This window comes from Phycomyces blakesleeanus, assembly GCF_001638985.1.
Source record: "Phycomyces blakesleeanus NRRL 1555(-) unplaced genomic scaffold PHYBLscaffold_6, whole genome shotgun sequence".
In the NCBI taxonomy this organism is placed as follows: Eukaryota; Fungi; Mucoromycota; class Mucoromycetes; order Mucorales; family Phycomycetaceae; genus Phycomyces; species Phycomyces blakesleeanus.
The window spans coordinates 947,161-974,729 of record NW_017265139.1 but is presented as its reverse complement, the minus strand read 5'-3'; the positions used below and the strand labels follow the sequence as shown (position 1 = coordinate 974,729).

Sequence of the window (27,569 nt, the reverse complement as noted above, 5' to 3'; positions counted from 1 at the left end):
GGATGATGAAATACTAATGTTTATTCTTGAAGAGAAACGCCCTCTCTTATATTTTTATTTATTTAATATCAAATATTAACCACTGGATTTCAGAATCAAGAAAGAAGTTGAAACCCCCATTGGAGAAATAAGAATAAAAATAAAAACCACACTAATTGACAAACACAGGAGATGTAAAATATAACCACAAAGAAGAATAGTGTGTCAAAAGAGAGATATCATTGTGACAAGGATGTCTCTTTTCTTTTACTATTATGCATCCAGCTTGTTCCACAGAATGACAGCTTAAATTCCGTAGACTATCGAATAAAAACAAATAAATTGTTGTGATATACAAACAATCCTAGAAGAATTCCTTTCATTCTTGCCAAGAACAGCGTCACTACCCCCCCGTCTCTCCTTATTCATCAGACTGTATGCATACACACGTACACACTAAAAAGCCTTTTTGTCATCCCAACCATCTTTTGGACTTAAGAAATTAAAACAAATCCATATTAATGTTAGTAGTAGTGCGAGTCAAATAGTCAAGACTTTCTTACATAGGTACCCAAAAAAAAACCTGCAATAATATATAAATAAAAGGTATACGAGTACAAAGAAAAAGAAAGACATGGCAATAGTGCTTAATAATTAATTATCTATAGACAACCTAATGTCTGCACGAGCCAAATTTCATACAAGGAATGAATCTATTTGTTTTACTTGGTTTAATCTTTTAAACAACCGTTTTCTCTTTCCAAAAAGTCAAGAAAAAAAGCAGAAAATATATGAGTAATGAAAATGGGCTATTTTTTGACGGTCTGTTTTCATATAAATATCCTTCTTGATCGATCCTAACCCCTTTTATAAAAATGCCTCATTGTCTCTTAGTGACTATAGTTTTCTTTAATGATATATACACTTTTGAAACAAAAAGCAAAAAGTGTAATATTAAATTATAATTTTGTGCAATTTTCCAGAAAATAATAACAATTAATAATTGGTTCAATTTTTTTAAAGAAAAAATATTCAAAAAGTTGAAGGTACATTCAACATGATGCATTTTATTATTAGCCTTTATATCCTATTATTATATTTATTATTGTTGCTGAAACCTTTGCTTCCACAGTCATTAATATAACTTTCTTTTCCACCTTCTTAAGCAAAATGTACCTTTTTTTTTGTTATAAGCTTACAATTTGTACAAAGAATATTAGTGTTTAAAGTGTCTTGTAATAGTAAACAAAAGTTAGCTTTGAAAGTCAAAATGAAAAGAGTAAGGATTCGATATGAATGTTATGTAAGTACCCCGGAAATAATAAAAAGCTATTTAAACCCGACCTTATTGCGAGCAATCAAGAAAGGGAGAGTGGAGGAGAGCAATGATAGAAACCAATAAACTCACCCATATACACTAACTCAAATATCGAGCAAAATAATCCTAGAAAATAATCTTAAGCCACAATACTACAGTCCGTATCAGCAAAAAAAAACCGCGAGCCACAAACATATCAGTGATTATATCATTCTATTAGGATTACTACTTGATGTCTCTGAATGGAGTTCCACAAGAGGGGTATTTGGGGTCATATGTCCCAGAACAAGACAAAAAAATACAAAGCATCTGGCAGAGAATGACAATTAAAGAGGGGTTCCAAATACATTTGACAAAAACTCGCTATCCGTTGACGAACCTACCTTTTAGACTGTTAAAAGACAACCAAAGGAAAGTGGGCATGATCGCTGCCAAATTTATTCAGCCTGGCATTGTCAAGAATTTACCAGAACAAAATGTCAATTATTTTCCAAACATGTTCATTATTCATGGCACAACACAACACAACACAACAAAGCACTACACAGCACTACACAGCACTACACAGCACTACACAGCACTACACAGCACTACACAGCACTACACAGCACTACACAGCACTACACAGCACTACACAGCACTACATAGCACAGCACTACATAGCACAGCACTACACAGCACTACACAGCACTACATAGCACATCACTGCACAGCACTACACAACACTACATAGCACTACATAGCACAGCACTACACAGCACTACACAGCACTACATAGCACTACATAGCACTGCACAGCACTACACAACACTACATAGCACTACATAGCATAGCACTACACAGCATAGCACTACACCGCACAGCACAGCCACACGAAATTAAAAGATGCTCACAAAAGGAATGCAACACAATGATTGGGTCGATTAGAATATCAACACAGGAAACAAATAATGAATCAAAAGGGTCTATAATACACCCTCTTTAAATATTCCCACAAGACAAGCCGCCTATATTACTTTCTGCTTGGGTTATTTAAACTACATCTTCTTGTATTTAAAGCAGATATTGACCTTCAACAATTAAAATACTGTCGAAAAATGCCTCCAACTTTATCTGTGTATATAGCGAGCTCGGGAATAAATGGTAAGCATATTAGTTAATGACGACCAAAAAAAATTGACCATGACCCCTCTAATTTTCCTATCATTGCTTTCGGTACAAGAATGAAAGGTAAAGATGCTTTCAAAATTAAAGGTCATCATTAAGGAGTTGCCTGTGTGTTCTGTACAGAAAATTAAAGAAAAGATAAAAGGGTGAAGACCTTCTTGTGGCAGATTTTGGGAATTTCAGAATCACAAGATAAACCTAGTAAACTTAACAACTTTGCAAGACTTGGCGAACAATGCCTTAGTTTTTTGTCTTAAAAATTTGCCGCCTTTGTAATCAAAACAAGCTTACAAATGTTTTGATCGCTTTCACAAGCATCTTTGCTTGCCAAAGTTGCGAGATGGTGTGTAATAGAGATGTGAATGTTATATATATATATATCAGATTGCAGAAGTGACTTTAAATAACTGTCATAGACTACCTCTGTTCTTTTGAGACTAATAGCCTATTATCTACAAGTTATGTCGCCGTATCGAACAAGGTTTTCTTTATACAGAAATTTAGATTTTTACAGGTAGAATATTCTACCAAAAAATAATCATTATTTGTCTCAATCTCAAGCAGAAGCACTGTATGATACTCCATTCCTCTCCCTTCAATCTCTCCCTCTTTCTTTCTTTTTTACCCTTTCCCTTTACCTCTTCCAACTCCTTCTTTTCCTTAATTCACCAATTTGGGTCTTCGATTCTTTTGTCTTCTTTTTAACAAATAAGAATAAGAATAATCTTTACAAGACTGTGTAACTTGGCATATTAAACCATTTAACATTAAATGTATTCCTTTTGTTGTTGTTCTGTATTACTGCCTAAAGAAAAATAAGAAGAAAAAAGATCCGGGGTCTTTTTTTTTTTAAATAGGGGCAATAGGGATGTGAAAATACCAAAATATTTTCATATATCTCTTTACATAAATATTGATCCATTTCTTTGGTTGTTGTAGTTGATGGAAAATATAATAAATAGTAATGGTTAGGGTTTCATCTCTTCATCTTCAACTTCTTTACCTTTTCTTCAAAAAATAGTAATAATAATAGTGATAATAATACATGTATACAGTGCACAATGACAAAACAAAAAGCAAAAACAAACAAACCAAAAACAGATATATATATATATATATATGTATGTATGTATGCATGTATGTATACAAACACACTACTTGTGCATATATGCATATTTATACATTTAAGCTTCTAATGCTTTGTCCAACTTTCAAAGCCTTGGACAAAACACACTCTATCTGACTCGTTGAAACAACGAAATCCCTTTGCACTCGCCTGTTCCCATGTCAAAAATGATCCACATGCATCCTGCCAAATAGGCTCTTGTTGCCATGCCTCAATATTATCTTGTGCACTAGCCACATTTCGTCGATATTCATTCAAAAGAGCTTCATCATCTGGTAAAGATGTCAGCTGCTGACTAGTGCCACTGACCCAAGCAATGTGGTGAAGCATAATGTGAGGTATCCGACACCGACTTCCATCCAAAATACTTGCAAAGAAGTCTGCGTGAAGCAGGAGCTTAGATGCAGATATGTGGATGAGGTGAAGGTTAGGCAGATTTGACGCAAAATAGGTCCAGACGTTTGCAGGTGCAAAACATGCAATCCTTTCGTAGACTACCGAGAGTGGATGGATACGGCGAAAGGCGAGTGAGAGAATGACGAGTCGATCGAGTTGGACTAAAAGAACGATGCATCGTGTGACTAAAATGGGGCTAGTTTCGTGAATGATGATTGCAAGTTTCTCTAATCGGGGAGATCCCTGTACAATCTGTTCGAGAACAGAATGAGACAATGAGTCAGACAGAGCAAGCCGGGTTAGATGAAGGAATGAAAAGAGATGGAGATAGACGGATGTGGGGATTGTTGTGACTGCGGGAGGACTTTGGGTGTGATAGTCGATCAATTCGGGTTCTAGCCGAACTCTTTGGAGCAACAGACTGTCGAGAGAATGTTTTGAGAGTTCGATAATTTTCTGTAGGGTTGTTTGTTTTATGGTACAGCTTAGTAAGGTTAGAGAGACGAGCGGCCGTGGGTATTCTAAAAGCGAGTTGAAATCGTCATATGTATCTCGACAATGTTCAAGATAAAGCTCGGATAGATGGGGGCAATGTTGTGCAAAGAACTTGATACCATAGTGCTCCAGTCGAAATTTGGAGTGAAAGTCAATCCGGAGAGCCCGTAAATTGCAGACAAGCCGAGCCATCAAGCTAGAGTTAGCCAAGTCATAATTCGCTGCATTGGTTAGATCTCGACTGAGGGACCGTACATAAGACCCGAGTTGGCGTGGCAGAAAAAGGGCAGGTTGAGATAAAATGTCGGTTGCGATCTGGACAGGAACAGAGTCGCTCTTTTCATCATCTTCTCGAGGCAATATGAATTCTTTATCTCTCCAGAGGTAAGGCGCACAGAGGATAAATAATCTTCTGCAGGCAAGGGCAACTGATTTGAGGTCACTGTATCGATACTCTGGATACTGCCAGCCCAGAAATTGGCAGCCGTCATCTCTTTCGATTTTTGCGGTTCTATGCAAGATATCTTCTAATATTTCGTTAGGCAGCTGTAATAAGCGAGACTCTTTGGTGCTGTCTTTTTTTGGCCAAGTTTGTAGCTGCATCGTCACCGTGAAAGAATTTAGGAATCAAGAAAGAGAAGTAATAAGGAGAAGGAGAAGAAGAAGGAAGAGAGGAAAGAAAGAGGAAAAGAGAGAGAAAGAGAGAGAAAGAGAGAAAGAGAGAAAAGAAAGACTCGTGATTAATATCAAATGATTAGGTTATTGATTGCTTGCCATAGATGTCGAAACAGTTGTGTTTTAAGGACAATTCCCATTTGTGTCCTTTTTCTTCATCTTCATATTCCTTTGTCCTTTTCTTGGTTTGCTTTCTTCCTTCTCCCACTTTGTACCCCCGGTTTATTTATTCCGTATCAAACCAAGGCAAACTTGTATCTTGCATAAATTGGTTTGTAATCTCAATATAAATTATCCAATACTTTTCTCAGTTTGCGGTCTTGAAAATAAATAAATGAATAAAGGGGGGAGTGAAAACCAAAATAACAAGTAGTCTCACTTTCAAGACTACCTTGAAGACTGACTGACTTGCCAGTTCTTTTCTTTTAACTAGCAAGAGCAATTGGTTCGAGTCTTCAACTTGTATCATTATTTGCCTTTTCAAAGAAAAATAAAGAAAATACGCACATATTTATACATACATGTACATGATTGTGTGTGAGTGTGTCTTTGTGCATACATATAGACCTTTTATTTTTATATTTATTTTTGTACTCATGTAATTCAATAAAAAGGGTCCGTCACAGAAATAAATATCATTCATTTGTTCCACAGTTTTATTTGAAGATTTCATTATATACATTATTTAATTTGACTACATTCTTGGAATTTTATAATTAAGAATATATAGAGATATGTCAAAATAATTTATTAGAAAGAAAAACATGTACTTAACCTTTTCTTCCTCTTCTTCTTTATTCATTTATATACATGTAGGATACGCTATACCATGATTTCGTCACATATTGGGTTTACTGCTCACAACGTATGAGCTAAATTCGTCATGTAACATTTTTTTGCAGTGGAGTTTAACTAGATCTCCCAGTAAAATTAGACACCTCTGTAATGGATTTGGCTGTTTTTCTAGTAAGCCTAGTCTTCTTTACAGTGGATCTGGGTTCCTTTAAAATATGTTTAGTCTTTTGTGCAATAGCTTTGATTTTCTTTCTAGCAGGTTCCGTATCCTGTGTAATGACTTTGACTCTCTTTCCAGTATGTTCAACCCTTCCTGAAATTGACAAAGTTTTCTCCTCAGTAGATTCAGCCTTTTCTATGGGAGATCCAGATTTCTCTACAGTTGATACTAATATATCCTTAGTGCACAAAGTTTTATCCCTAACGTATATAGCTTCTTCTCCAGTGGGGTTTCTTTCATCTACAATGCGCATATATTTATTTACGGTAGATATGTCCTTTGATAAAGTTGACGTTTTCTCTTCTAAGGTTGATTTACTTTTCTCTGTATATCTATTTTTCTTTACAACGAATATTTCCTTCTCTGTAGTGTATGCCTCTTTTTCTGTAGCAGGTATTTCGTCGGCTTCTTTGCCCTTATTATCCTTCGTAATAAGAATTTTGCTGACAAAATCAGAGGGTTGTTTTTGCAGCGTATAACGACAGCGATATCCAGGTTGAGTACAACTTCCAACATACTTGCACTTTGAGCACATGTAAGTTAGCACATATACATCAACTAGACCTTTCCCCCTCCTTTTTTTTGGTATTGCATTGCATAAATTTTGTGTGTGTGATTTGTATTATTTGGCCACCCAAAGATTATTATTTTTTTTAAAAAAAAAAAGACAAACAGACTTTACCTTTTGATCGTAAAGAGGAGGAATAGTATAGTCATGCAAATAAGGACATGCTAACCGTTTGCAACTATTACCATAATTACATTGATGCAGGTTGTTAAAGGTGTTTATGGAGGTATGTATATATTTACAGCCCAATACATTGCAATTTGACATTTTCTTGCATATACTCTTGCTGAAACAAAGTAACATTGATATATCAGAGTCTGTAGATTCTGATGGCGAAACGGGGACAGAGATCATAATGGGTACAGACTGGTACACGGGCTTTTAGTTATTAAGGCGGCATTTTTTTTGCACTGCTCCAACAGATTTTCGTCTTGTGATTCGCCACCTTTTTATTTTTACTGTACTTATATTCCATTTCATTATCGACACGGTTAACGCGCCAGTCGATTTTGTCAAATATGTCAACATTGTCATGATTACCCATGTTGTGGGGGTTAAAGTTTAGGAAGTTTTTGATTGTTTTTAGAAGAAAGATTTGAAATTGAGGAACGAAGATTCGTGAGAACTTGTGAAGGGTTTGTTAATTAAGAGAAATTGGTTGTATCAAAATTTGACCAGGTTCCCTCAGAACTACTACTGCTATTTATATTTGGATCACGAAAAATTAGACCATCTCCAAAAGTTACTTTTATCTCAAATTTAACATTTTAGTTAGAAGTGGTTACCCCCAGCAACTCAATTAATTTTATTTTACGAAAAAAGAGATGGTCCTATTTTTTTTTATCTTTTTTGTTAAAGTTGACAAGATAAAATTGATTTACCACAATCCATATTTTGCTGGCTATCCTGGTTGTCTTAGTTGTCTTGGTTGTCTTGGTTATCCTAGTTTTTCTGCTTATCCTTTTTGTCCTGTTTGCCACCCTTTTCACAATTTTTACATTTGGCATTTTTTGTAACATTTGGGTTTGACGATCTTTCCGCGCCTGTCATGCTGGTCATGTGGGGAATACTTGTGATTTTTGGCATATTTGACATTTGCCTCGCCTTTTCTGCCTGAGAAATAGTCATCATATTTTTCAAGGTTGTCAGGATTGTCTGACCTAAACCTACTAGCTTCTTTTGCCGCCTCAGCGAAGCCGACTGGAGAGTATTTTCTTGGGGGCTCCACGGAAGAAGTCTGGGAAGATATTGGTACACTTTCATTTTTTTTTAAATGATTGTTGATGAGAGATAATACAGGCCTTTGGGGAGTTGTCTGGGTACCAACGACTAGAGATTTTACAGCTTGGGAAACATCGCACTTTTGGCATGCCTTTTTAGATGTCTTTTTAGATGCCTTTTTAGATGCTTTTTTGGATGCCCTTTTGGATGCCTTTTTGGGCGCTTCTTTGGGTGGGTTTGGGTGTGTCTCTATTTGTGTCTTTGTGTGTATCTCTCGGTGTGGTTTTGGGTGTGACTTTGGGTCTTTTTCACTGCCTGGAATTTCATTTGCTTTGATTAATTCATTGTATGCCTTTTCATATTCTCGATCGAGTAGTTCCTTAGCATCCTTAGTTCTAGTCTGTTCTATAAACGCCTTTTTCTTCTCCTCCTTCAATTTCACTGCAGCAATACGAGCTTCCTTTGCAATGTCTTCTTTAATACTTTTAAACATATCAGCAAATTTGCGCTTATCAGCTGGAGCTATTTTATTCCAAATACACATACACACATACATATATATATATATGATTGGTCAATATTAATTAAAGTCTTAAGTGAGAAGGGATAGCAGGGTTTATCTCACTGAATGAAACATTAAGAGGTATTTTGGCATTTATTTATCTACTTACTGTACAATGTTGTAACATATTCTAAAAACATAATTTATTAATATCAACTGATATTGATAAGAGTAGTAGTAGTAGTAGTAGTAGTAGTAGTAGTCGTAATATCCGATCATGGTTAGGCATACAAACCAGTATTACCTTTTAGACCGGTATCCAACGCATGCGGGGAAAACGAGCTCTTGATGGCCTTGACAACACGAATTGCCTCATATTTTTCTTGTGTGAAATAAGGAGGAGTAGGAGAAGAAAGTTGATTAGATGCAAAACAAGCATCGAATTGTGATCATTAATCATTTACTATCTTTAGGTGTATATCCCTTGGACACGCAGTACTCGTGTACTTCAGTCTACAGAATCATTACTTAGACTGGAGATTCTACTCACATTAGATCCAAATTCCTTACCATTAACTTGTCCCATCCCTTTAATGGAAGTTCTTCGGAAAGGGTTTTCATTACGTTTTGATGATTTAGGATTGTGTTCGCTGATGTACAAGAAAGAAACATATGAACTGAATGTGACTTGCACTAGGAAGTGCTTACCAACAGTCGAGTAAAACAAAACCTTGTGGACAGGTAGAGAATGAATGAATGAAAGAAAAAAATCTTTAATATATATATTTTATTATGCTTCTCTAAAAGAATATCTTGTCAAATCAAACTGAAACAATTAGATAAATAGAAAAAAAGAAAGTGTTTCTAACGCGACAAGATACATACAAAACCCTTTCACAAAAATAAAAGATAAAAAATAAAGGTAAGAAAAGATTGAGAGATACACATAAAATTTACTATTTTATTCAATACATTTTGTTCACAATCAGGAAGTTCCTATAGGGCTTTCTTCAATATTTCTATCTATTAATAATTAATATAATAAGGGTTTTCAACAGTCCTTTAAGCTTTTAAAGTTAAGCTTTGAGTTTTAAAGAAGTAATCAATAATACGTAAGAGTTGGTGTTTTTGAGTACTCTAAATGCTTGTTTTTTCAGTTCTATTAGGCATAGTGGTAATAGGATATAAGCTTAAAGTAGTATTGAAAGAGACAAAAATATTTGCATCAAGGATTTATTAAATTTCCAAAAAATAAATAAATCAAATTTAAGCAAGGATCTATTAAAAGTTTAAAACTCTTGAACGATTTTGTTCGAGAGTTTTAATCTTTTTTTTTTAATTATAGGTTCATTCCAGCCAATCATTTCTCAAATTTAAACTCAAAAGCTTAAGTTTAAGAGATTGAATGACTGTTGAAATCCTCTAATGATTATAGGTTAATTTCAGCCAATTAAATTTTGAAATTTAGACTCTAAGCTTAAGTTTAAAAGCTTAAAAGACTGTTGAAACCCCCTAATATAATAGATATAGATATATGCAAGGATTTCTATTTGATTGAATGGCCTGACAGTTTTACAAAAATATATAAAAGAAAGAACAAATCAAGTGTAGTACCTAGAATTTAGGAGGGGCTCTTAACTGTTTTGAAACGTAATATACTTCTTCTTTTATATAATTATTAAATTGAAATAACACGACTTTTCTTCTTTACAAGTTGATAAAAAAAAATATGGAAAGTGACAAAAGAGGAGAGAGGGTGTGGACCTGCAGCAATAAATTTTCCCATCAAATAGCTATCGCGTTCATATAAGATAATTCGGAGATTTACATATTACCCTGACTTTCAAATTCAGGCTCAATTTAAGTGTGCTTGTAGCGATTTTAGCTAAAAAAGTTTTGGAAACGGGTTAAGCACCTATTCAATTTTGGCGTAAAGTAAATTATCTCGAGAATATTTAAATATCCGCAATGCCTTATTTGGGCGTGATAGCTATTTGATGGGAAAATTTATTGCTGCAGATCCACACCCTCTCTCTTCTCTTTTGTCATGTAGAGTAATGACTGGTACCAGGGGATAGCTAGTTTGAAATGAAAATATATAAAATAATAATAAGGATATTTAGTTTTATTGGTTTCGCTATCTCTGGCAGTGTACGGTTAGTATGGTTTGTTTTTTCATGTCTATCTATCATTATGGTCCAAATGATTCATGTTCTCGGCTTAAAATATGCCGAGTCTTAAAATAATCTTATAATAAGGTTTTATGATCATTTTCTTTCATTATGTTGTAATTCATACCTTTAGATAAAGCCTAGCTAGCCGTTGTAATCCATTCAAAAGAGAAAGGTGTGATTTACTGCGCAGAGCTAAGAGCTTCTCACACTAATAAGCACACACGTGTGTATTTGTGTATACAGAACTATAATAATTATATACGTATTATTGTCTACAAACATTCGGCGAGAGGAGCGAAATAATTTTTTATATAAACCTATATATGTTTAAAATAAAATAGTGATTTAATATTAATAGTAATAGCAGTTGACGAAAAACACAATTCAAAGACAAGGATAAGAGGGTGATATATCAGATATCTCTTATTTTTCTTTTCTTTTCTTTTCTTTTGATATTTTGAATAATGGTGATCGTTATCGCCTAGACTGGTTTTTTAGATAGACTATACATGCATTTTCTATTATGAGAATAAATTCTTTGCTTTGCTTTTTTGTTTTGCTTTAAATATAAAGCAAGATGATACGCAATTGCCTTTTATGATGATCAAATAAATGTGGAATATGTAATTGGAGAATGTGATCCACAGGATTTATTATTCCATGTGTTTGAATGTTCTGTTTGTAAAAGTGGAAGTGGAAGTGGAAGAGGAGGGAGAAAGAGAAAAAGAAAAATGATGAACTATCTGAAAGAGTGAAAATGATATGAATGATAGTAATAATAATAATAGTAGTAATTGTGAAAAGAAAGAAGGAATCTACTAGTCTTGAATTGCTGTGGAAGACCCATCGTAATGAACTGGACACCCCTTTCCTCTTGCAAGCCAGTCAGACAAACAATGTTGGTGATACGAACATAGACAAATCATGCGTGCGATCTTGTCACCTATAAACTCAGTGTCAATTTAAAGAAAGAAAAATGAAATAATGAAAGAAAAAGATAACCTGCGACCCCCTTGTTTTTTACTCTAATCTTGAATAGGAATAAAAGAAGAGGCTGAGTAATCTTGGTTTTATATCCTTTACCTGTCTTAAATTCTTCAAAACAAATTGGACACTCATCGTCGAGCTGAGTCGAACTGCTAGATAGCTGATACACTTTATATAAATAAGAAGAAGAAGAAGAAGAAGAAGAAAATGGTTTGTGAATAAACTTAAAAAAGAAAGCTAGTATCCTTTTAAACATTGAGTCGAGTCCAAAACTTACCAACGTAACGCACCAGGCGCACAGGAGGACTTCCGGTGTTGAGACACTTTTGGAGGTGGTGTTCTTGCTCGTTCTGCCTCACACCCATAAAGTTTGCTCCACAGACTGGGCACTCAGCCATAAGACTTTGCGCACTCTTTGATCGCTGCATTGGACTGGCCACGACTGGAGATTGTTCGTACCGGGAAAGAGGAGGAATGATATTTTTTGCTATCGGTCGTACACAGGCGTCACAGACTCGCTGCGGATACATTGCAATAAGAGCTTGATGAGAAGGATCAGTGACTGGATCCTGGATAATATGTTCAAAGGGTAGACGGATCCTGTGACCACTGCACCTATCACACACCACCAGCCCACACCGTCTAAAGAGGCATGGAAGCAATGTCACCTTATCTATCAGTACTTGCTGGGACGCACGTCATCATTCCTCTCTTACCGACAGTGGTGACGGCGGACAAGAAAGTTGAACCTTCGTGCACATCGTCTACATTCCAAGGCCTGTCGATCAGCCTCCCAAACATGGAGTGTTCTCGGTGCAGGTTCAGTCAACGTTCTCTCCGATCGAATAGTTTGCCTCTCCACTTCTTCCTCCGCCTCATCCTCATCCTCGTCGTCTTCCTCTTCCTCTTCTTCCATATCCCTCTTATCTTTATCTTTACTCTCCCCCTCCCCCTCCTCCTCCTCTCTTTTGTGTTCTTGCTCTCTTCTAAATTCCTCTTCATGAATTGAAATATCGGATTGGATGATTGAGTTTGAATCAGGTGTATTTGTTCCTGGTAACTCTTCATCAGTCTCTTCAAGTATGATGTGTTCTGGTTTGCCAGGAATAATATCCAGGACTTGTTCCTCTGATGTATCTAAATGAGGTGTGGCTGTAGCTGTGGAAGCTTTTACTGCTGCTGCCATGGCCGTACATGAGGCTACTGCTGTTTGACCAGGAGTAGCCTCATGGCGCATGTGTAGTTCTGCATTGGCTATTGTTGTCATGACTGTGGCACTAGCTGATCGCGATAGACACCCAACGAGATCATTAAGAGTCGGAGATTGCCGATGATAGTCAGGATCGCTGTCATCCTGAGGGTATATTGGTTTAGTGTCCATCATCAATGGTAGACTTATGCTGCTTGTTTCTGACAACTGTTCCATCGTTATAGCCTTGTTGTACTAATGATAGGCATGCGCTTGAATAACTTAGATTTATGTATATGTGTTTATATTCGTGTGCGTGCGTGTACGTGTAAAGAAAAAGAGCAGATATAACAGATTATCACAGAAAAGGAGAAAGATAAGCCAAAAAAAAAAGAAAGGAAAAGAAATAAAGCTTGAGTTTTCTTCTTGGCCTAAATAAGAACAGGCGTGGAAATAGAGAGAGAAAGAAAAAGAGAGAGACTCTGGAAATGGCTGGTGGGACAAGAAAAGAGGGTCAATAATAATAATAATAATAATAATAATAATAATAAAATACGTATAATACTAATACTAGTAGTGTTATAAGCAATAGACCAAAACCTGCTATAATGTTTTGTGAAATAAACACTGTGCAAGGTGCAAGATTGTTTTGTGTAATTCCCTCAAAGAAAGGGGGGAGGGGTTGACAAGGGGTTGAGTCAAGTATAGTAGAGTATTTTTTATATGTCTTTTCTTTGTTTGCTTTTGTTTGTTTTTTGTTTGTTGAGTTTCTTCCTTGATTGTTTGTCTATCTATATATCTCTTGATCTATCTGTATACACACTCACACTCACATACTCACATACTCTTGTGTATATGTGTATGTATGTATATGCATAGAAAAGGACGTACAGATAAATGGATCAATATTTAACAAAATTACACAATAAACCATATTAATTTGATTTTAAGAATTGAATCAATAGTTGGATGATTATTATTCTTTTCAATGATATTCCAATCAGTATGTGATTTCTATCTAATACCGTAAAGAATAGATTCTTTTATTAAAGTAAAATGGTCTATTTTGAATTTGGCTTTTGGTCTTATAAGTGTATGAAAACAAATGGCCTTGAGAGCAACTTCAAATAAAACCAACCAATTATATGTGTATGTGTAATGATCTCTCTCTCTTACATTTAATCATTATTATTCTTACTCTTATTTTTATTATAATTAGGACTATTACTATTACTATTACTATTACTATTACTATTACTAATTACTAATTACTGTCAATGTCAATGTCACTGTCACTGTCACTGTCACTGTCACTATCACTATCACTATCACTATCACCATTACCATTACCATCATTTCCCAATAATATTCGGAGTCTGTCAATTGGAAACCCACACTTAAAATGGCAACCTTATATATATATATTAATTTTAGTCTTTCCATAAATGAACTTGACGGGTCGATCTTTTTATATACCTAATATAAATAAAACTGGGTCGTCATCTTTTTATATAATTAGATATATATATATATTTTATATATTTTATATTTATTTATTTTTTTAATTTTATTTTTATTTATTTATTTTTTTATTTACTTTTACTCTTCCTCTCTGACGCACATGCTGCAGATCTCCACACATTCTAATCTAGGCGGAAGAGCAGAAAGACAACGTAACAAAGCAGCTCAACTGACGATGGACCAAGATGAAGCACTTTCAAATTTGAATGATTACAACGAAATCCTTCAATCTGAGGTCTATGTTGATCTTGAACGTCTTCGGATTCTCGCGCGCCATGGAATACCCACGCAATTACGCGGGGTAAGTTTAAGCCTCCCAGAAATTTCACCACTCCAACAACTCTATATACATTTATTTAACTATTATGATTATTGTTACGAATTGGGAGTAATGAAGGTACTTACCATGGAGCTTTTATTTATTTATTTTTCAATTGCTTTTGCAGGAGGTCTGGAAATACCTTTTGGGTGTAGAGCAAGCTGACAGATGTAAGCAAATACAAATAAATATAAAATTGTAAAAATTATAATAAAAAATAACAATAATATAGGTATATAGGTATATAGGTATATAGATATTTAGATATATTGATATTTTTCCTTACATTAGATTAGATTATGGCTTGCCTTAAATACAAATACAAATATATATATAACACAATAGTAATAACTTTATTCATTCGATAGCCAAAGAACTCAGCAACTCAAAGACTCGCACAAATGAATACCAACAAATGGATAAAATCGACCCAGAAGTATCAAAACGTATCCGGGGTGAGGTTTCACGGTACCAACGCAGAGTTCCCGAGCTAGACAATAAGCGCTACGCGGAGACATTTGAGAACATCATCATTGCCTATTTGAATACCAACCACGACATTGAATACAACCCTGCATTGGTTTCCCTCTGTGCACCCTTCATTTACGCACTTGACAAGGAGTGTGACGCTTACTTTTGTTTTGAGCGTATGATGCAAGCTATTGGTATGAATTATATATATATTTACATTTATATATATGTAAATATTTCAACATACAACAGCTGTTAAACAAAAAACTCCTATCCAATCAACCAATCAATCAACAAATCAACAAATCAGCCAACCAACCAATCAACCAACCAATCAACCAGCCGACTAATAAATGTATATATACATGTAATTATTATCATCTTCCTTTAGAGGAGTACGGTGTTAATAATCCACTCAAAGAACGAGTAGCAAGTTTCATGACCTTATTTCGCTATGTATTACCTGAGCTGTAAGTCTTGGATATCAATATTCTTTTTTCTTATATGTATTCTAATTATTTGGATAGGTGTAATTACTTTGAAGAAGAAGAGGTTGACTTGAACGAATGGATTACTTCATGGCTACAACATCTACTAGCCAAGGAGATGCAGTTTGAAAACTTAGTTCGGTTGTGGGGTAAACATTTTTGGGATTTACCGATTCAGGCAATTTAATAACAAGTCTAATATATATATATATATATTAGATTCCTATTTTGCCATGTCAGATCCTCTTGAGTTTCACCCGTTCCTCTGCCTGTGTAAGCAAATGCGCACACAAAGAGAAATCTGTAGCTAAACAATTCTTTGTTATTGATTTTCTTATAGCCATATTGAGAAATGCCAAAGAGAACCTTGAAGATCTCGAACAGTCCGAGATTAGAACTGTACTTCTCCGTCTACCGCCCATGAACATGAGCATGGTAATTATGCTTATATATATAATTTTCAAAGAGAAAAAGACACAATGAGAAATACTCGATAAAGAGACTTATTTTAATTGTATTTTTTTTTATTTTTCACAGGTTATAGCAGATGCTTTTAATTTGAGGCATGAAACCTTGGAGCGACAAATGATAGAAGACGAGGATTTGTAATGTCTATCTGCTGGTATCGTTTCTATTTTTCTTTTTTCTTCTCTCATTCCTATTCCTATTCTTATTTTTCTTTCTCTTCTCCTCTTTCTTCATATCTCTCTCACACATACTCTCTCTCTTTCTTGCTCTACCTCTTCCTTCCTTGCTCTTTCTCTCTCTCTTTCTCGCTCTCTCTCTTTCTTTCTATTGTGCTCTCTATCTCTATCGTCAATTATATCTTAGTTGAGAAGCTCGTCCTCCTTCCTTCCTCTACTATTTAAATCTTCCTCTTTCCCCTTTCCCTTTCCCTATCCCCCCACTCTCCCACCTTCAATTTCTCCCACTCACCCCTTTTTCCTTCTGCCTCCCCATTCTTTCTCAGAGCGAGTTTTTAAGTCTCATTCTGTATTTATTTCTTTACGTGTATTCACATCATCCTCATCGAAAATCTTCTCATTTAATGACAAGTGCACGCCTGGCTATTCAGTAGTTTGCGCAAATGAGCCCTGTTTTTCTTCTTTTTTCTTTTTCTTCTATCTCTTTTAGCTTGTCATGACATAGACACTTTTATCCAGGAAAAAAGAAATGCTACAATTTTTTTTAATCCTTTCGACCAAATTGGGTAAATCTGTCTACAAGCTTATTGACCAACCTATTACTTGCTCGGGGTTGGTCTTAAAAAAATAAGAAAGAAAGAAAGAAAGAAAGAAAGAGAGAGAGAGAGAGAAAAACAAGATATGAAAAAGAAAAGGTCTTTGATTACGAATACACGTTGAATTTATTAAAGGGAAGGAAGGAGGGTAGACAGAAGGAGAGATAAAGATAGATATAGAGTTATAGATAGGATAAAAGATAAAAAGAGTTAATGATTACGATATAGTGAGGCCATTTAAATACTACTACTGCTACTACTGCTACTACTAGACACAACAGGAATAAGGGTAATTTGCGTGTAAGTATTTACAAAATAACGCAACATCCTGAACCAGCACCATCTACTTTGTGTAGCTACAAACAAATTCATTAATTAGAAACGAAAATTACGAGCCTTTTTAAGGAAAGCAAAACCCAAGAGAAAGGAATGTCGGTAAGAGAAGATATTCTTCCCTGCATATCCCAACTTTTTCTTCTTCTTGTTTTTGTCCTTTCCCTTTCTTCAATTTCAATATCATATTTACCAGAGCGGCCCGGGTGGCCATATCAAAAATGGCATCCACACCTTCGCCTGTGAGTGCACTACATTCCAAATGACAGCGTGCTCCGATGTGGCTAGCTACTACTTCTGCCTAGATTATATACACATTGATATATATATAAATATAGATATATAGATATATATAAACACACACACACACACACACAGACACACACGTAAAACAAACAGACACAAACACATATACCATAGACGTTTTTTTTATAAATATTAAATGTTGAATATTGGATATTGAATAGTAATCGAATCAAATCAAGTAAAATAATTATTTTTAAAAAAAAAATCAAATAAAAAAATCAAATCAAATAAAACTCATTATATCTTTTTTTATATATATATATATTGATTCTATATTTTTGATAATGTAATATATGTTCCCTTACTTCTGTTCGACGAACAAATCGTTCGCCCACGTTTCTATTGGACTGGGCCCTCTCGACATGTTCTCGTGCAAGAGGTTGCTCTGTGCCATCCCGAAGATCTCGCTTACAGCCGACCAAAATTATGGGTGTTCTTGGGCACTCTTTATTGACCTCTTCAATCCACTACAGAACGGAAAATAAAAAGTTTAGCGAGTGAAATGAATATATAATAGATACCTTTGTGGTAACATTGTCAAGAGAGTCGGGACTGTCGATTGCATAGGCAATTAGGATAATGTTGGCCTTGACATACGAGTGCGGTCGAATACGCTAGAACCAGTGTCAATTGAACAGATAAATAAACATACAAAATGCGATGGACTTTGACTTACTTCATATTCTTCTTGTCCTCTTATCAGTACAAATAATAATAATAAGTATAAGCATAATATTTGAGTATAGGCACATATATATACAAGGGTATGTGAATTTCTCGGTAATAACGATCGTAGTAGTAATAATAATAATAATAATAATAATAATAATAATAATAATAATAATAATAATAATAACTATAGGAATTAACACGAATATAACTAAGTAACTCACGCTGTATCCCACAATGCAAGCTGGACTGCCTTGCCATCAATTACAACATCCTTGACGTGGGTTTCGAATACTGTCGGGATCTTGATCATCCTTGTTTAGAAAATAGCATCCTTTTTTTGTCGTTGTTGTTGTTTTTATTTTATTTTATTTTTACTAGAAAGTACAAGAAATCTTGCTTACATATTTCTACACAATTATACATTAACCGATGATACTCCACATCATTTTCGTAGATGCTCAGAATTACTCACTTTAGGGAAAAACCCCTGGGTGAAAACAGTCAAGAGAGATGTTTTCCCGCAATTGCCGTCACCGACAATTACTAGCTTTCGTCTGATGTATTCCTTTTGTGTAGGTCTTTCCATTAGGATGTAGATTAGGAGAAGAAGTGGGAGGAGAAAGAAGAAGAAGAAAAAGATATTCAAGAATATATATATATATATGTGTGTGTGTGTGTGTGTAGGTGTAGGTGTTTAGGTATTTAGGTGTTTAGGTGTTTAAGTGTGTAGTAAGTGTATATATATATGTATGTATGTATGTGCGATTGTCTGCTTGGCTGTCTGTGTGTATGTATATAAGCTTCTCGCTTATGGAAACAGCGAAACAAGTAAAAAAAAAAAAAAAAAAAAAAAGTCCAGCCAAACCTAGCTCAAGCCCAGCCCCACCCGGCCTGTCCTTGGTTCCTCTCTCTCTCTCTTATTCCCTCAGCCTGGCGACGCACTATATACTGTAGCTGCGCCTTGCGTGGCTGTTTCGCCAGATGCGTGCTTTGTGTGACATTTGACTTTTATAGTCGACTTGTGGTCTTTCATCTGTCACATTTTTCTCTTTTTCTCTCTCTCTCTTGTTCTCTGTTTCTCTTTATCTTTGTATGTACACAAATATGCACATGTGCTTGTGTATATGTATATATATATTCAGGCGCGTACGTGTACGCGTGTACGTATTCGAGTCTTTTGATATTTCTAATTTTATTTGAATATATGCATCTGTATATAAATAAGAGAAAGATATTTACTATAAACATACATGAAATTATAAGACTATTAGAAATAATAAACATTAGGGTATTTGAATTTGATCTTTAGGGTACTAGGCTGCCAAAACCATTGAGTCTAATGCAAATTAACCTCCTTGCTCGGAGGAGACGGTCTGTCTCTCTCTCTCTCTCTATTTTGAAACACACAATAAATAAAATAAGGAAAAGAAGGGAGGTGTTGTGCTTGACAACGGTGACAGATCCTCTTTGTCTCAGGAGAAGTGTGTGTATTGTGTGTATTTTTTTTAACACTGTACTCCTGTAGAATTCAAATGTTTTTTTTTGAGTCTCCGAAACATATATAAACAAGCAAACGTACATGAACCTTCAGAACATCACTCACTCACTCATTTGTTCATTTGTTCATTTGTAATATGTCTCACCCACTTATCAATCAACAAGCACCCAAGTCTTTTGTCCTCAAGAACGACAAGGACGAGTCTGTTGACCTGTCTCAGATAATAGGCGATGGCACTCACTCGGTTGTTCTCTTTTTCTACCCCAAAGACAACACTTATGGCTGTACTAAAGAGGTAAGTGATTGATTTGATTATGCATTTTATAAAAATCAATTCAAATAATAATGAAAAAAAAATTAATCGATTTCTTGTTTTATTTTCGCGTTTGTTTAGGCTTGCTCTTTTAGAGATAATTATGAGGTGTGTATGTGTGTAAGATTGGTTCTTTTCAAATACTCAATTGTGTGTTTTGTTTATTTTGGGTTTTTGGGGTTCACTCTTTAGAGAATATCTGAATTGGACGCAATTGTTATGGGTGTCAGTGGAGATAGTGCTCGATCACACGAGACCTTTGTAAAGCAACACAAGCTTCCGTTCCCTCTTTTGTCTGACAAGGAAGGAAAGCTCAGATCAGGGCTCCAGGTCCCTAAATGGTATTTCGGTCTTCCAGGGTAAGATAAGATTTCTATACAATTGAAATTGAATTGAATTGAATCAAATTGCATTGCATTGAATTCAACTCAATTCAATTCAATTCAACACTATTATAATGATGTTTAAACCAAAAGAAAAAAGCTTCGCTCATCTATAATATAGTATAATCTGATATATTTCTAATGGTATTTCTTCTCTCTAGACGCACTACCTACGTTATCAGCAAGGAGGGCGTTATACTCGATGTATTCGATTCACAAATTGGATTCAATCAGCATGTCACGCGTGCTATCAAGGTGCTTGAAGAGAACAAATGAAGGGGAGTCTAATTCATACATGATATCGTGTACTATCCATCTTCTCCTTACGGGTGTGGCTTGCCTTTTTCTCTCTATATCTTTATCACACCAAACCATACTACATTACACTATATTACACTATACTACACTGTTACTATACACAACTAGCTTCATTGCTAATATTCTCATTTTATTCCTCCTCTTTCTATATCCAATTCTTTTTTTTAAAAAAAAAAGAAAAGAAGAACAAAATAATAAAGAAGTTAATAAATGCAGCATATATATTCTTTCGAAATAAGCAAGGAGAAGCTAAACAAATAATGTGCTTGTAATTATTGTATTTCTGAACCTGCAACCTTTATTATTGTCTGTAAAGCTATAATATACACATAAAGCATCCGAATCATACATATCTTTTATGTTTATGCATATATGCGTGTACCCAAAAGTGCCTAAATTAACCTACCAAAATTACCCCTTCTTATGAAGAGGACCCTAAAGTAATAAGATCAAATCAGTACAATTGTAAAGTAAGTGTTCCTTAATGTTTGTTTGAGAAGTATTCCGGGGGAGGAATTAGGTTAATTTAATAATCCTAATAATAGCAGTAGGAGGAAAAGTATAGTGGATATTTTCAAAAAAGATTAGGAAAAAGGGTAGTCATATTATTGGATTGAATGTAAATAGTAAGTCAATAGTAACAGGGATAAAGAAGTAAAATTATAATGTACAGTAATAATTAAAAAATACAAAGACTTGTAAAGAACAAGCAAGGGAATATTGGCAATCTTAATGAATTCGATACTCACAGCAATCCTTCCCATCCCCTTCATTTCCTTTTCTTCTTTTCTTTTGACTGTCTTTGACGTCGATTATATTCTCCAATCTTTAATACACATCGAAAATTATATGTTAACCCAACTTTACACTGCCGCTGTCGTAAGATGCATATACAACCCTTCTTTGAGCTTGCTATCTTCCCCCTCTTTTTTTCCCTTCTTCTGCTCTCTATTTTACCTTGTAATATATTACCTTTCCCTACCCTATCCTACCATTGCCTGCCCTGTCCCTTCAATGGGTCCGTAAACCAGGGGATTACCAATAAAGTATTTTCTGTGCGCGTGACTTGTTCTTTGTTCTTTTACTAAAGTGTTTATAAAATCGAATCAGTACACTCCAATGTTTTAGCACAGTGAACAAAAATAAAAATAAAATTTGTAACAGGTTATGTATTTTTCTTTGTTTTTAGCAATTAAAATTCCCATACTGTTGTCAGCATCTTGTGGCTAGCTAAAAGAAATTATTTTATATAAAGATAACGGTCTCTAGCAAGAAAGAAATTGCTTCTCTTTCTTAAATTATTATTACTTATTGGTAGCTAATCGACTATAGCCATAATCAGCCAGAGGTCGTCTCTAAAACGACCCTAGCTAGTCTGTCCCCTGGTATTATATAGCAGCATATAATATATAGCAAAGCCTAGCTTATAGCACTATATGACGCCAAACAGGCAAATATAGAGAGAGAAAGAGAGAACGAAAGGTTAGCTATACATGCCTAAATAATCTTTGCTGTCAAAAATGAATCCTGCGATACACCACTCAAACTCTTGTTAGCTACCACACTGGATTGAAAATTTGACGGAGGTCTTCTCGAAGTCCAGGTTCCAGTGGGCCCGCCATATTGCGTGTGACATGGTTAAAACTACAAGAAATTTGTAATTACAATTGTTCGGATGGAGATGAAAGGATCCCACGATAGAGAATCTGCTGAGTATCGACCAAGTTCCGTGGGGACGCCAGTGCTCGGAAAGAAAATGAGGCTTCCACACCGACCGTTTGAGAGAGGTGCGCATGTGGGAACACAACCCCAAAGGGTTTTCTACTAAACATCACGACTATTATAAATAATTGGCTAACACCAACAGCTAAAAAGAAAATATTAAGATCTTGAAGCTTGGGTGCTTATAGATGAACAAACGAAATAAATAAAAGTAGACAATACACACCTCCTTGAACTTTTGAGGGATAAATCAATAAGACATCAACTAATATGATGAAAATAAATAAGTTGATATACAAGCAAAAACAAACAGGAGAATTGTTTTAAAGACAAATGTAGAGTCTGCCAAACTACATTATATCAGACAAATATTAGAAATTAAACGAACTTGTAGGAAAAGATTGACAACTATAGCAAGTTAGTATAATGGAAATGCTGGAATCAGGGACCAGATGTCAAAGAGGTTATCGTATATATGTATAGCCACACTACTTATTTTGGTACTAAAATAGGTTGAACAGGGTGAGCCAGAATAAAATCGGCTGTTATCATTGGACTATAAATCTTTAAGAGCAACTTCCTAATAGGATATCTGATCGATCGATTTTTTTTGTTAAAAGGGTTGTAGATCCACCGTATATCAAACCAGATGAGCTGATGCCTATAGATAGGAAATCAAGAATTGAAGAATCACACGGCTGTAATATTACGAAGTTTATTTACGATACCATTTATATGTATCACCTGTTTATTGATATCCTTAATAATGCCGAGCTATCTGACCACTTGATCTTCAAGAAGTAGGGGTAAGAAGTAGGGGTAAGAGGAAAGATATGCAAAAGTTTAAAATTTCAAGATTCAAAATGTCAAGTGGCCAGGAAAAAAAACAGCAGTAGAAAGGGATTCTTGAAAAAACGGGCGGCATCGTATCATGTTAAGTTCGATAAAAATTAAGACAGTATTGAGGCAGAAAAAGTGGGACCAGAGATAAGAGCATTACACCATGGTTTGGAAAAGAGGGTACGAGTTGATGGCAATATACTTCTCAATGTCCATGAGCTTTGTAAACAAATACATATTCAAAACCGAAGTCTTTATCACTATTTTCTTCAGGGGAAGGAGGAGAAAATGGGGGAAAGAGTAGTTATCTAACCATATATTTCTCGAATTGGAATTGGATGAAGTTTGCTTGACCTGTTCTACTGATAACATTTCAATTTGTTATGTGTGCCATTGTACAATCTCTACAAGAAATTGTGGGACTAAAGTATTCATGAAAATGTTAGATCACAGTAAGTGCAAAACTACATATGCGGCAAATTGAGTAGTGGTAATGGGCCAACGAAAAAGATTATCAAAAGTTAAATATATAGAAGAGGGTGGGAAATAATAAAGATAAAAGTTAATGTAACCCAAGAAATATTATTAGTTTGACACAAATGTTACCCAAAGTTATTATTACCCATCATAATATATATATATATACTACACACTTCTTCAATACACTCCTTGCAAAATTACATACTTCTTTAATTAAAACCAAATAAACGCAAAAAAAAATATCATTAGAGTATTTTATATTACTAGAAGAATAAGAATAAGAATAAGAATAAGAATAAGAATAAGAATAAGAATAAGAAAGAATGGATAAATAGGTAAGGTTTGCTTTTTTTTCTGCTTCTTTTATGGCGTATTTGTGTTTGTGTTTGTTTTTTGTTTTTGAGTTTGGATTTGTATTTTGTGTAGTGTGTTTGTGTAGTGTGGGTGTATTGTGTATTTGCGTGCGTGTGGGAGTCTGCTTTTGCATTTGCGTTTGGGTGTGGTGTGTGTGTATGTGTTTTTCTTTGTATGTATATCTGCGAGTTTTATCTAAACAGCCTGATAAAAGTAGAAATAAAATATGGCAGCCAAACACACGGCAATGGGCAACAATTGAGAACCATTAGGCTTGACCACTGCTCTTTGAGATTTGGTGTTAGCCACAATCCATTGTTCAATCTATGCAAAAGAGCAAATAATAGGAATAAGCAATTTGTTGGATCAGAATGAATATATTTATACATATGAAAGAAATGTTGTTGTTGTTTTTTTTACCTTTCCAAGAGCCATTGATATTTCAAGGAAGTTTGGATCTAAGGGATCGTTCTTTTGAGAAATGACCTTGAGATATTCTCTAAAGATTTCGACCACATTATCCATGTTTGTACTGGCAGAAATCAATCGGACAGCCTCTCCCTTACGGATCTTGATGTTTTTGTGGTAAATGTCGAGGTTGTTAAAAACGAGTGCCAATGTAGCGATTGCCATGACCTGAGGAATGGCACAGAAGTTGAACACTGATTGATTGTGTAAATTGGACAGATAGCTTAATACATCTGGAACCACATGAAGTACATTAAGGACCATTGCACTTGAACAATGACGTGCCTATTTTTTTTTAAAAAAAAAGAATTGGTTAATATTTGTAGTATATAGGTATATATATATTTACTTTTTCAGAGTTTGAGGGAAGAGTGAGGTCTTTGAATTCGGTAACATAGTTGGCCCAGATCTCTCTTGGCCAGAACTGACGACCATCATCAAGGTCTTCACGGTAGTCACGGATAATATTTGTCTTTTGCAAAAAGAGACCCATGTTGTTGGCCTTAACCTTGTCTTTTGCAATAGACTTGTCTTCCAGACCAGATTCCGCAAATATATCAGACAGACCGTACCCAACCAGACCAGCAACATAGTGACAGTAGAGGTCAAAGTCCTTTATGGTTGCAACTGATGTATTTTCACGATGTTCACCTGCAGCGTAATCTGCCATACCCTTGCCCATCTTTTCGGTAATATCAGAAATCACACGCTGGTAACCTGGCTTGAGACGAAGGAATTCTTCGATAACAACATCAAATTGCACTAGCAATTCACGATCCTTTTCATTTGGACCATCTTAATAATTATCACAAAATAATAAAAATAATAATAATTAGGGTTAGGATGGTGGATGAGCAGCTTTGAATAGTAGCACCACAACAATATATGTATATAGACATTATATATTACAGACTAAGCACATAAATATATCACTTACTCTCATTAAAGTTCCACCCACGCTGGTAAATAATCTTATCAAAGGAACGCAACAAGGGTAGCTTTTTTTCAAGACTAATAGTCATGTCATCTTCTACTGTATCCAGTCCTCTCAATACAAGATAGAATATGCAAATCTAAATTAATAAATAAAGTCAATGTTATTGTTCCTTTTATATGCACACGCACATTCTAGCTTAAAAAATAGCCACAAAGTTCTTACAGCATCTCTCAGTTCATCATCGAGCTCTTGAATCACAGCAGCAAAACTTCTGGAGGTCTACATTGCAGTAAAGAATGGTTAGTAATTGAGTCTACAAAGGACATTTATTGACATTCCTTTATTATGTATATATATATATATATATATGGATATGTGTAAAGGGGGGACTGTCGTTCATTTTTTCTTATTCTTTCTTTTTCTAAAAAAATAATAACTTTACCATGTCAAGGAATTGATAACATTTCTTCTTTTGTTCGTCATTGGCCATGGTCTTTTGGTGGTTTAATTTGTTCTGTGAGGCTGGAGCAAACTTGTAGGCTAAAAGAGCCTTGAGCTCGGAGGGATGACCCAAGGATTTCAAAAAGACGCTCATGTTGTGTGAAAGATGATGATGAGTTGGTTCAATTTTTTTTTCTTTTTCTTTTTCTTTTTAATTTATTTTATTTATTTTATTATTGTTATTATTATTATTAAATAAATAAATATAAAATAAAATAAATCAATATTTGGTAGGAGTAAAGTTTATGTATATCCTTGTGAGACTAATCAATTGAAAGGGCGCAATTAATAGCAAGAATAAGGAGAGAGAGAAAAGGAAGAGGAAGAGGAGGACAATAAGAAGAAGATCAAAAAGAAGAAAAAGTAGAAGAAGTAGAAGAAGTAGAAAGAAGAATTTAAAAGAAGTGCTGGAAATTATAGTTTTATATAAAATGGACAGAATTACAGAATTACAGAATTATATTATTGATATTATGATTTTTATTTATTTATTTATTTATTTATTATTCTTTCAAAAAAAATGGTTCTATATTACCCTGTACATAATTACAAGGAGTTGATTTTCTATTTGAGATGGAGAGGGGGTGATGGGGATGGAGGGGTATTCTCTTATTTACAAAAAAAATAGGCTTATTGTTTCTTACTCTGTTTTACATAAATACAATCTATTTATCTATCTGGGTATCCTCTTTGTTTGTGGTGTCACCTTGAGAATTTAAACAATGCACTCAGAAAATATAATCAGAAAAAGAATATGTGAATTATATATTTGGAAATCCCAAATCGTATTTGCGGCTGTAGTTCTGCATAAGTATCCGAAAATCATAAATGTCTAAGCACATTGGTCTAATATATTGTAATTCTCACGACTAATTTACATCATTCCTAAGATATGTGTAATTCTGTTGCAAATTTCAGTATATATGGTTTCCATAGAAACAAAAAGAAGAAGAAGAAAGAGTATTAACGATATTCTATCTTGTTGTCATTTATGTGAAATAGACTTTCTACACCAAAGAAAACAAACAAACAAATATGTGTATTAAATATAAGGTCCGTGGTTCCCCTGAATTGGTAGTAATTTTTATTAAAAATAATAATAATATTATGTATATCTACTGATAATAATAAGTACAATCACTATCTGATTCTATAGATAACATAAATCTAAATAATCTAAAAAAAGAAAGATTTACATGTCTACAGAACAAAATATCTAGCAGTAGTTTGATAGCCATAAGCTTATCAGTAAATGATGTTCATTATTCTCAGAGTAGTGATTCTTAATACCAAGCAACAAAGTTAACTTCTTGCTCTAAATTGCAGACTCTGTAAATCTACACCTTTAAGTGTGTGTGTGTGTGTGTGTCTAGTGTAGTATGGTCTACGCCTACATGCTCTATTATAACCCTAGAATCGCCATCTCCCTTAGTTTTAACTTGCATGATTTTATGTTTTATTTTTGCTTAGGAACCAAGTTAACAAAAAAGTATAACTATATTTAAAGCCTCTCCGTCGTGTAAAAGATATTTTTGTATAAATTACTACAAGGCCTATGTTGTGTATTGACTATAACCACCACTGATAAATTTA

General features: G+C 34.6%; 10 protein-coding genes across 10 annotated transcripts; 3 read left to right on the top strand and 7 right to left on the bottom strand.

The window, feature by feature from the left end:
- Positions 1-1,529: 1,529 nt before the first annotated feature.
- PHYBLDRAFT_143033 (hypothetical protein) lies at positions 1,530-2,030 on the top strand (the record flags this gene model as incomplete). The annotated part of the gene is made up of 1 exon (XM_018430919.1): positions 1,530-2,030. One exon carries the CDS (start codon positions 1,530-1,532, stop codon positions 2,028-2,030), a length of 501 nt encoding a protein of 166 aa, XP_018294087.1.
- Positions 2,031-3,656: 1,626 nt separating this feature from the next.
- PHYBLDRAFT_59580 (hypothetical protein) lies at positions 3,657-5,625 on the bottom strand (the record flags this gene model as incomplete). Its single annotated transcript, XM_018440523.1, has 2 exons — positions 3,657-5,078; positions 5,536-5,625. 2 exons carry the CDS (start codon positions 5,623-5,625, stop codon positions 3,657-3,659), a joined length of 1,512 nt encoding a protein of 503 aa, XP_018294086.1.
- Positions 5,626-6,064: 439 nt separating this feature from the next.
- On the bottom strand, positions 6,065-7,283 carry PHYBLDRAFT_59579 (hypothetical protein; the record flags this gene model as incomplete). The annotated part of the gene is made up of 4 exons (XM_018440522.1): positions 6,065-6,411; positions 6,490-6,694; positions 6,854-6,917; positions 7,204-7,283. 4 exons carry the CDS (start codon positions 7,281-7,283, stop codon positions 6,065-6,067), a joined length of 696 nt encoding a protein of 231 aa, XP_018294085.1.
- Positions 7,284-7,733: 450 nt separating this feature from the next.
- On the bottom strand, positions 7,734-9,083 carry PHYBLDRAFT_166020 (hypothetical protein; the record flags this gene model as incomplete). The annotated part of the gene is made up of 5 exons (XM_018435353.1): positions 7,734-8,482; positions 8,632-8,652; positions 8,767-8,844; positions 8,927-8,975; positions 9,033-9,083. 5 exons carry the CDS (start codon positions 9,081-9,083, stop codon positions 7,734-7,736), a joined length of 948 nt encoding a protein of 315 aa, XP_018294084.1.
- Positions 9,084-11,454: 2,371 nt separating this feature from the next.
- Positions 11,455-12,539, bottom strand: PHYBLDRAFT_110566 (hypothetical protein; the record flags this gene model as incomplete). Its single annotated transcript, XM_018428172.1, has 4 exons — positions 11,455-11,579; positions 11,720-11,791; positions 11,901-12,265; positions 12,340-12,539. 4 exons carry the CDS (start codon positions 12,537-12,539, stop codon positions 11,455-11,457), a joined length of 762 nt encoding a protein of 253 aa, XP_018294083.1.
- Positions 12,540-14,508: 1,969 nt separating this feature from the next.
- PHYBLDRAFT_35737 (hypothetical protein) lies at positions 14,509-16,609 on the top strand (the record flags this gene model as incomplete). The annotated part of the gene is made up of 8 exons (XM_018440062.1): positions 14,509-14,634; positions 14,780-14,822; positions 15,021-15,317; positions 15,515-15,593; positions 15,651-15,760; positions 15,831-15,884; positions 15,952-16,046; positions 16,149-16,609. The coding sequence occupies 8 exons, from the start codon at positions 14,509-14,511 to the stop codon at positions 16,218-16,220; spliced, it is 876 nt and encodes a 291-aa protein (XP_018294082.1). The 3' UTR covers positions 16,221-16,609.
- A 347-nt stretch (positions 16,610-16,956) lies between these two features.
- On the bottom strand, positions 16,957-18,882 carry PHYBLDRAFT_132124 (hypothetical protein). Its single transcript, XM_018429470.1, has 8 exons — positions 18,635-18,882; positions 18,564-18,569; positions 18,384-18,463; positions 18,167-18,185; positions 18,012-18,104; positions 17,796-17,957; positions 17,378-17,485; positions 16,957-17,207 (listed from the first exon to the last, which is right to left on the bottom strand). Exons 1-8 carry the CDS (start codon positions 18,746-18,748, stop codon positions 17,160-17,162), a joined length of 630 nt encoding a protein of 209 aa, XP_018294081.1. The 5' UTR covers positions 18,749-18,882; the 3' UTR covers positions 16,957-17,159.
- A 1,022-nt stretch (positions 18,883-19,904) lies between these two features.
- On the top strand, positions 19,905-20,629 carry PHYBLDRAFT_8330 (hypothetical protein; the record flags this gene model as incomplete). The annotated part of the gene is made up of 4 exons (XM_018443610.1): positions 19,905-19,955; positions 20,055-20,081; positions 20,166-20,332; positions 20,518-20,629. Coding segments are annotated over 4 exons (357 nt in total), but the record flags the coding sequence as incomplete, so codon positions are not given.
- Positions 20,630-22,230: 1,601 nt separating this feature from the next.
- PHYBLDRAFT_166015 (hypothetical protein) lies at positions 22,231-23,608 on the bottom strand (the record flags this gene model as incomplete). Its single annotated transcript, XM_018435352.1, has 6 exons — positions 22,231-22,318; positions 22,340-22,511; positions 22,623-22,661; positions 23,043-23,094; positions 23,399-23,455; positions 23,591-23,608. The coding sequence occupies 6 exons, from the start codon at positions 23,606-23,608 to the stop codon at positions 22,231-22,233; spliced, it is 426 nt and encodes a 141-aa protein (XP_018294079.1).
- Positions 23,609-23,722: 114 nt separating this feature from the next.
- PHYBLDRAFT_123357 (farnesyl diphosphate synthase) lies at positions 23,723-26,085 on the bottom strand. Its single transcript, XM_018428921.1, has 6 exons — positions 25,918-26,085; positions 25,698-25,754; positions 25,476-25,611; positions 24,888-25,333; positions 24,491-24,823; positions 23,723-24,394 (listed from the first exon to the last, which is right to left on the bottom strand). The coding sequence occupies exons 1-6, from the start codon at positions 26,068-26,070 to the stop codon at positions 24,266-24,268; spliced, it is 1,254 nt and encodes a 417-aa protein (XP_018294078.1). The 5' UTR covers positions 26,071-26,085; the 3' UTR covers positions 23,723-24,265.
- Positions 26,086-27,569: the final 1,484 nt, after the last annotated feature.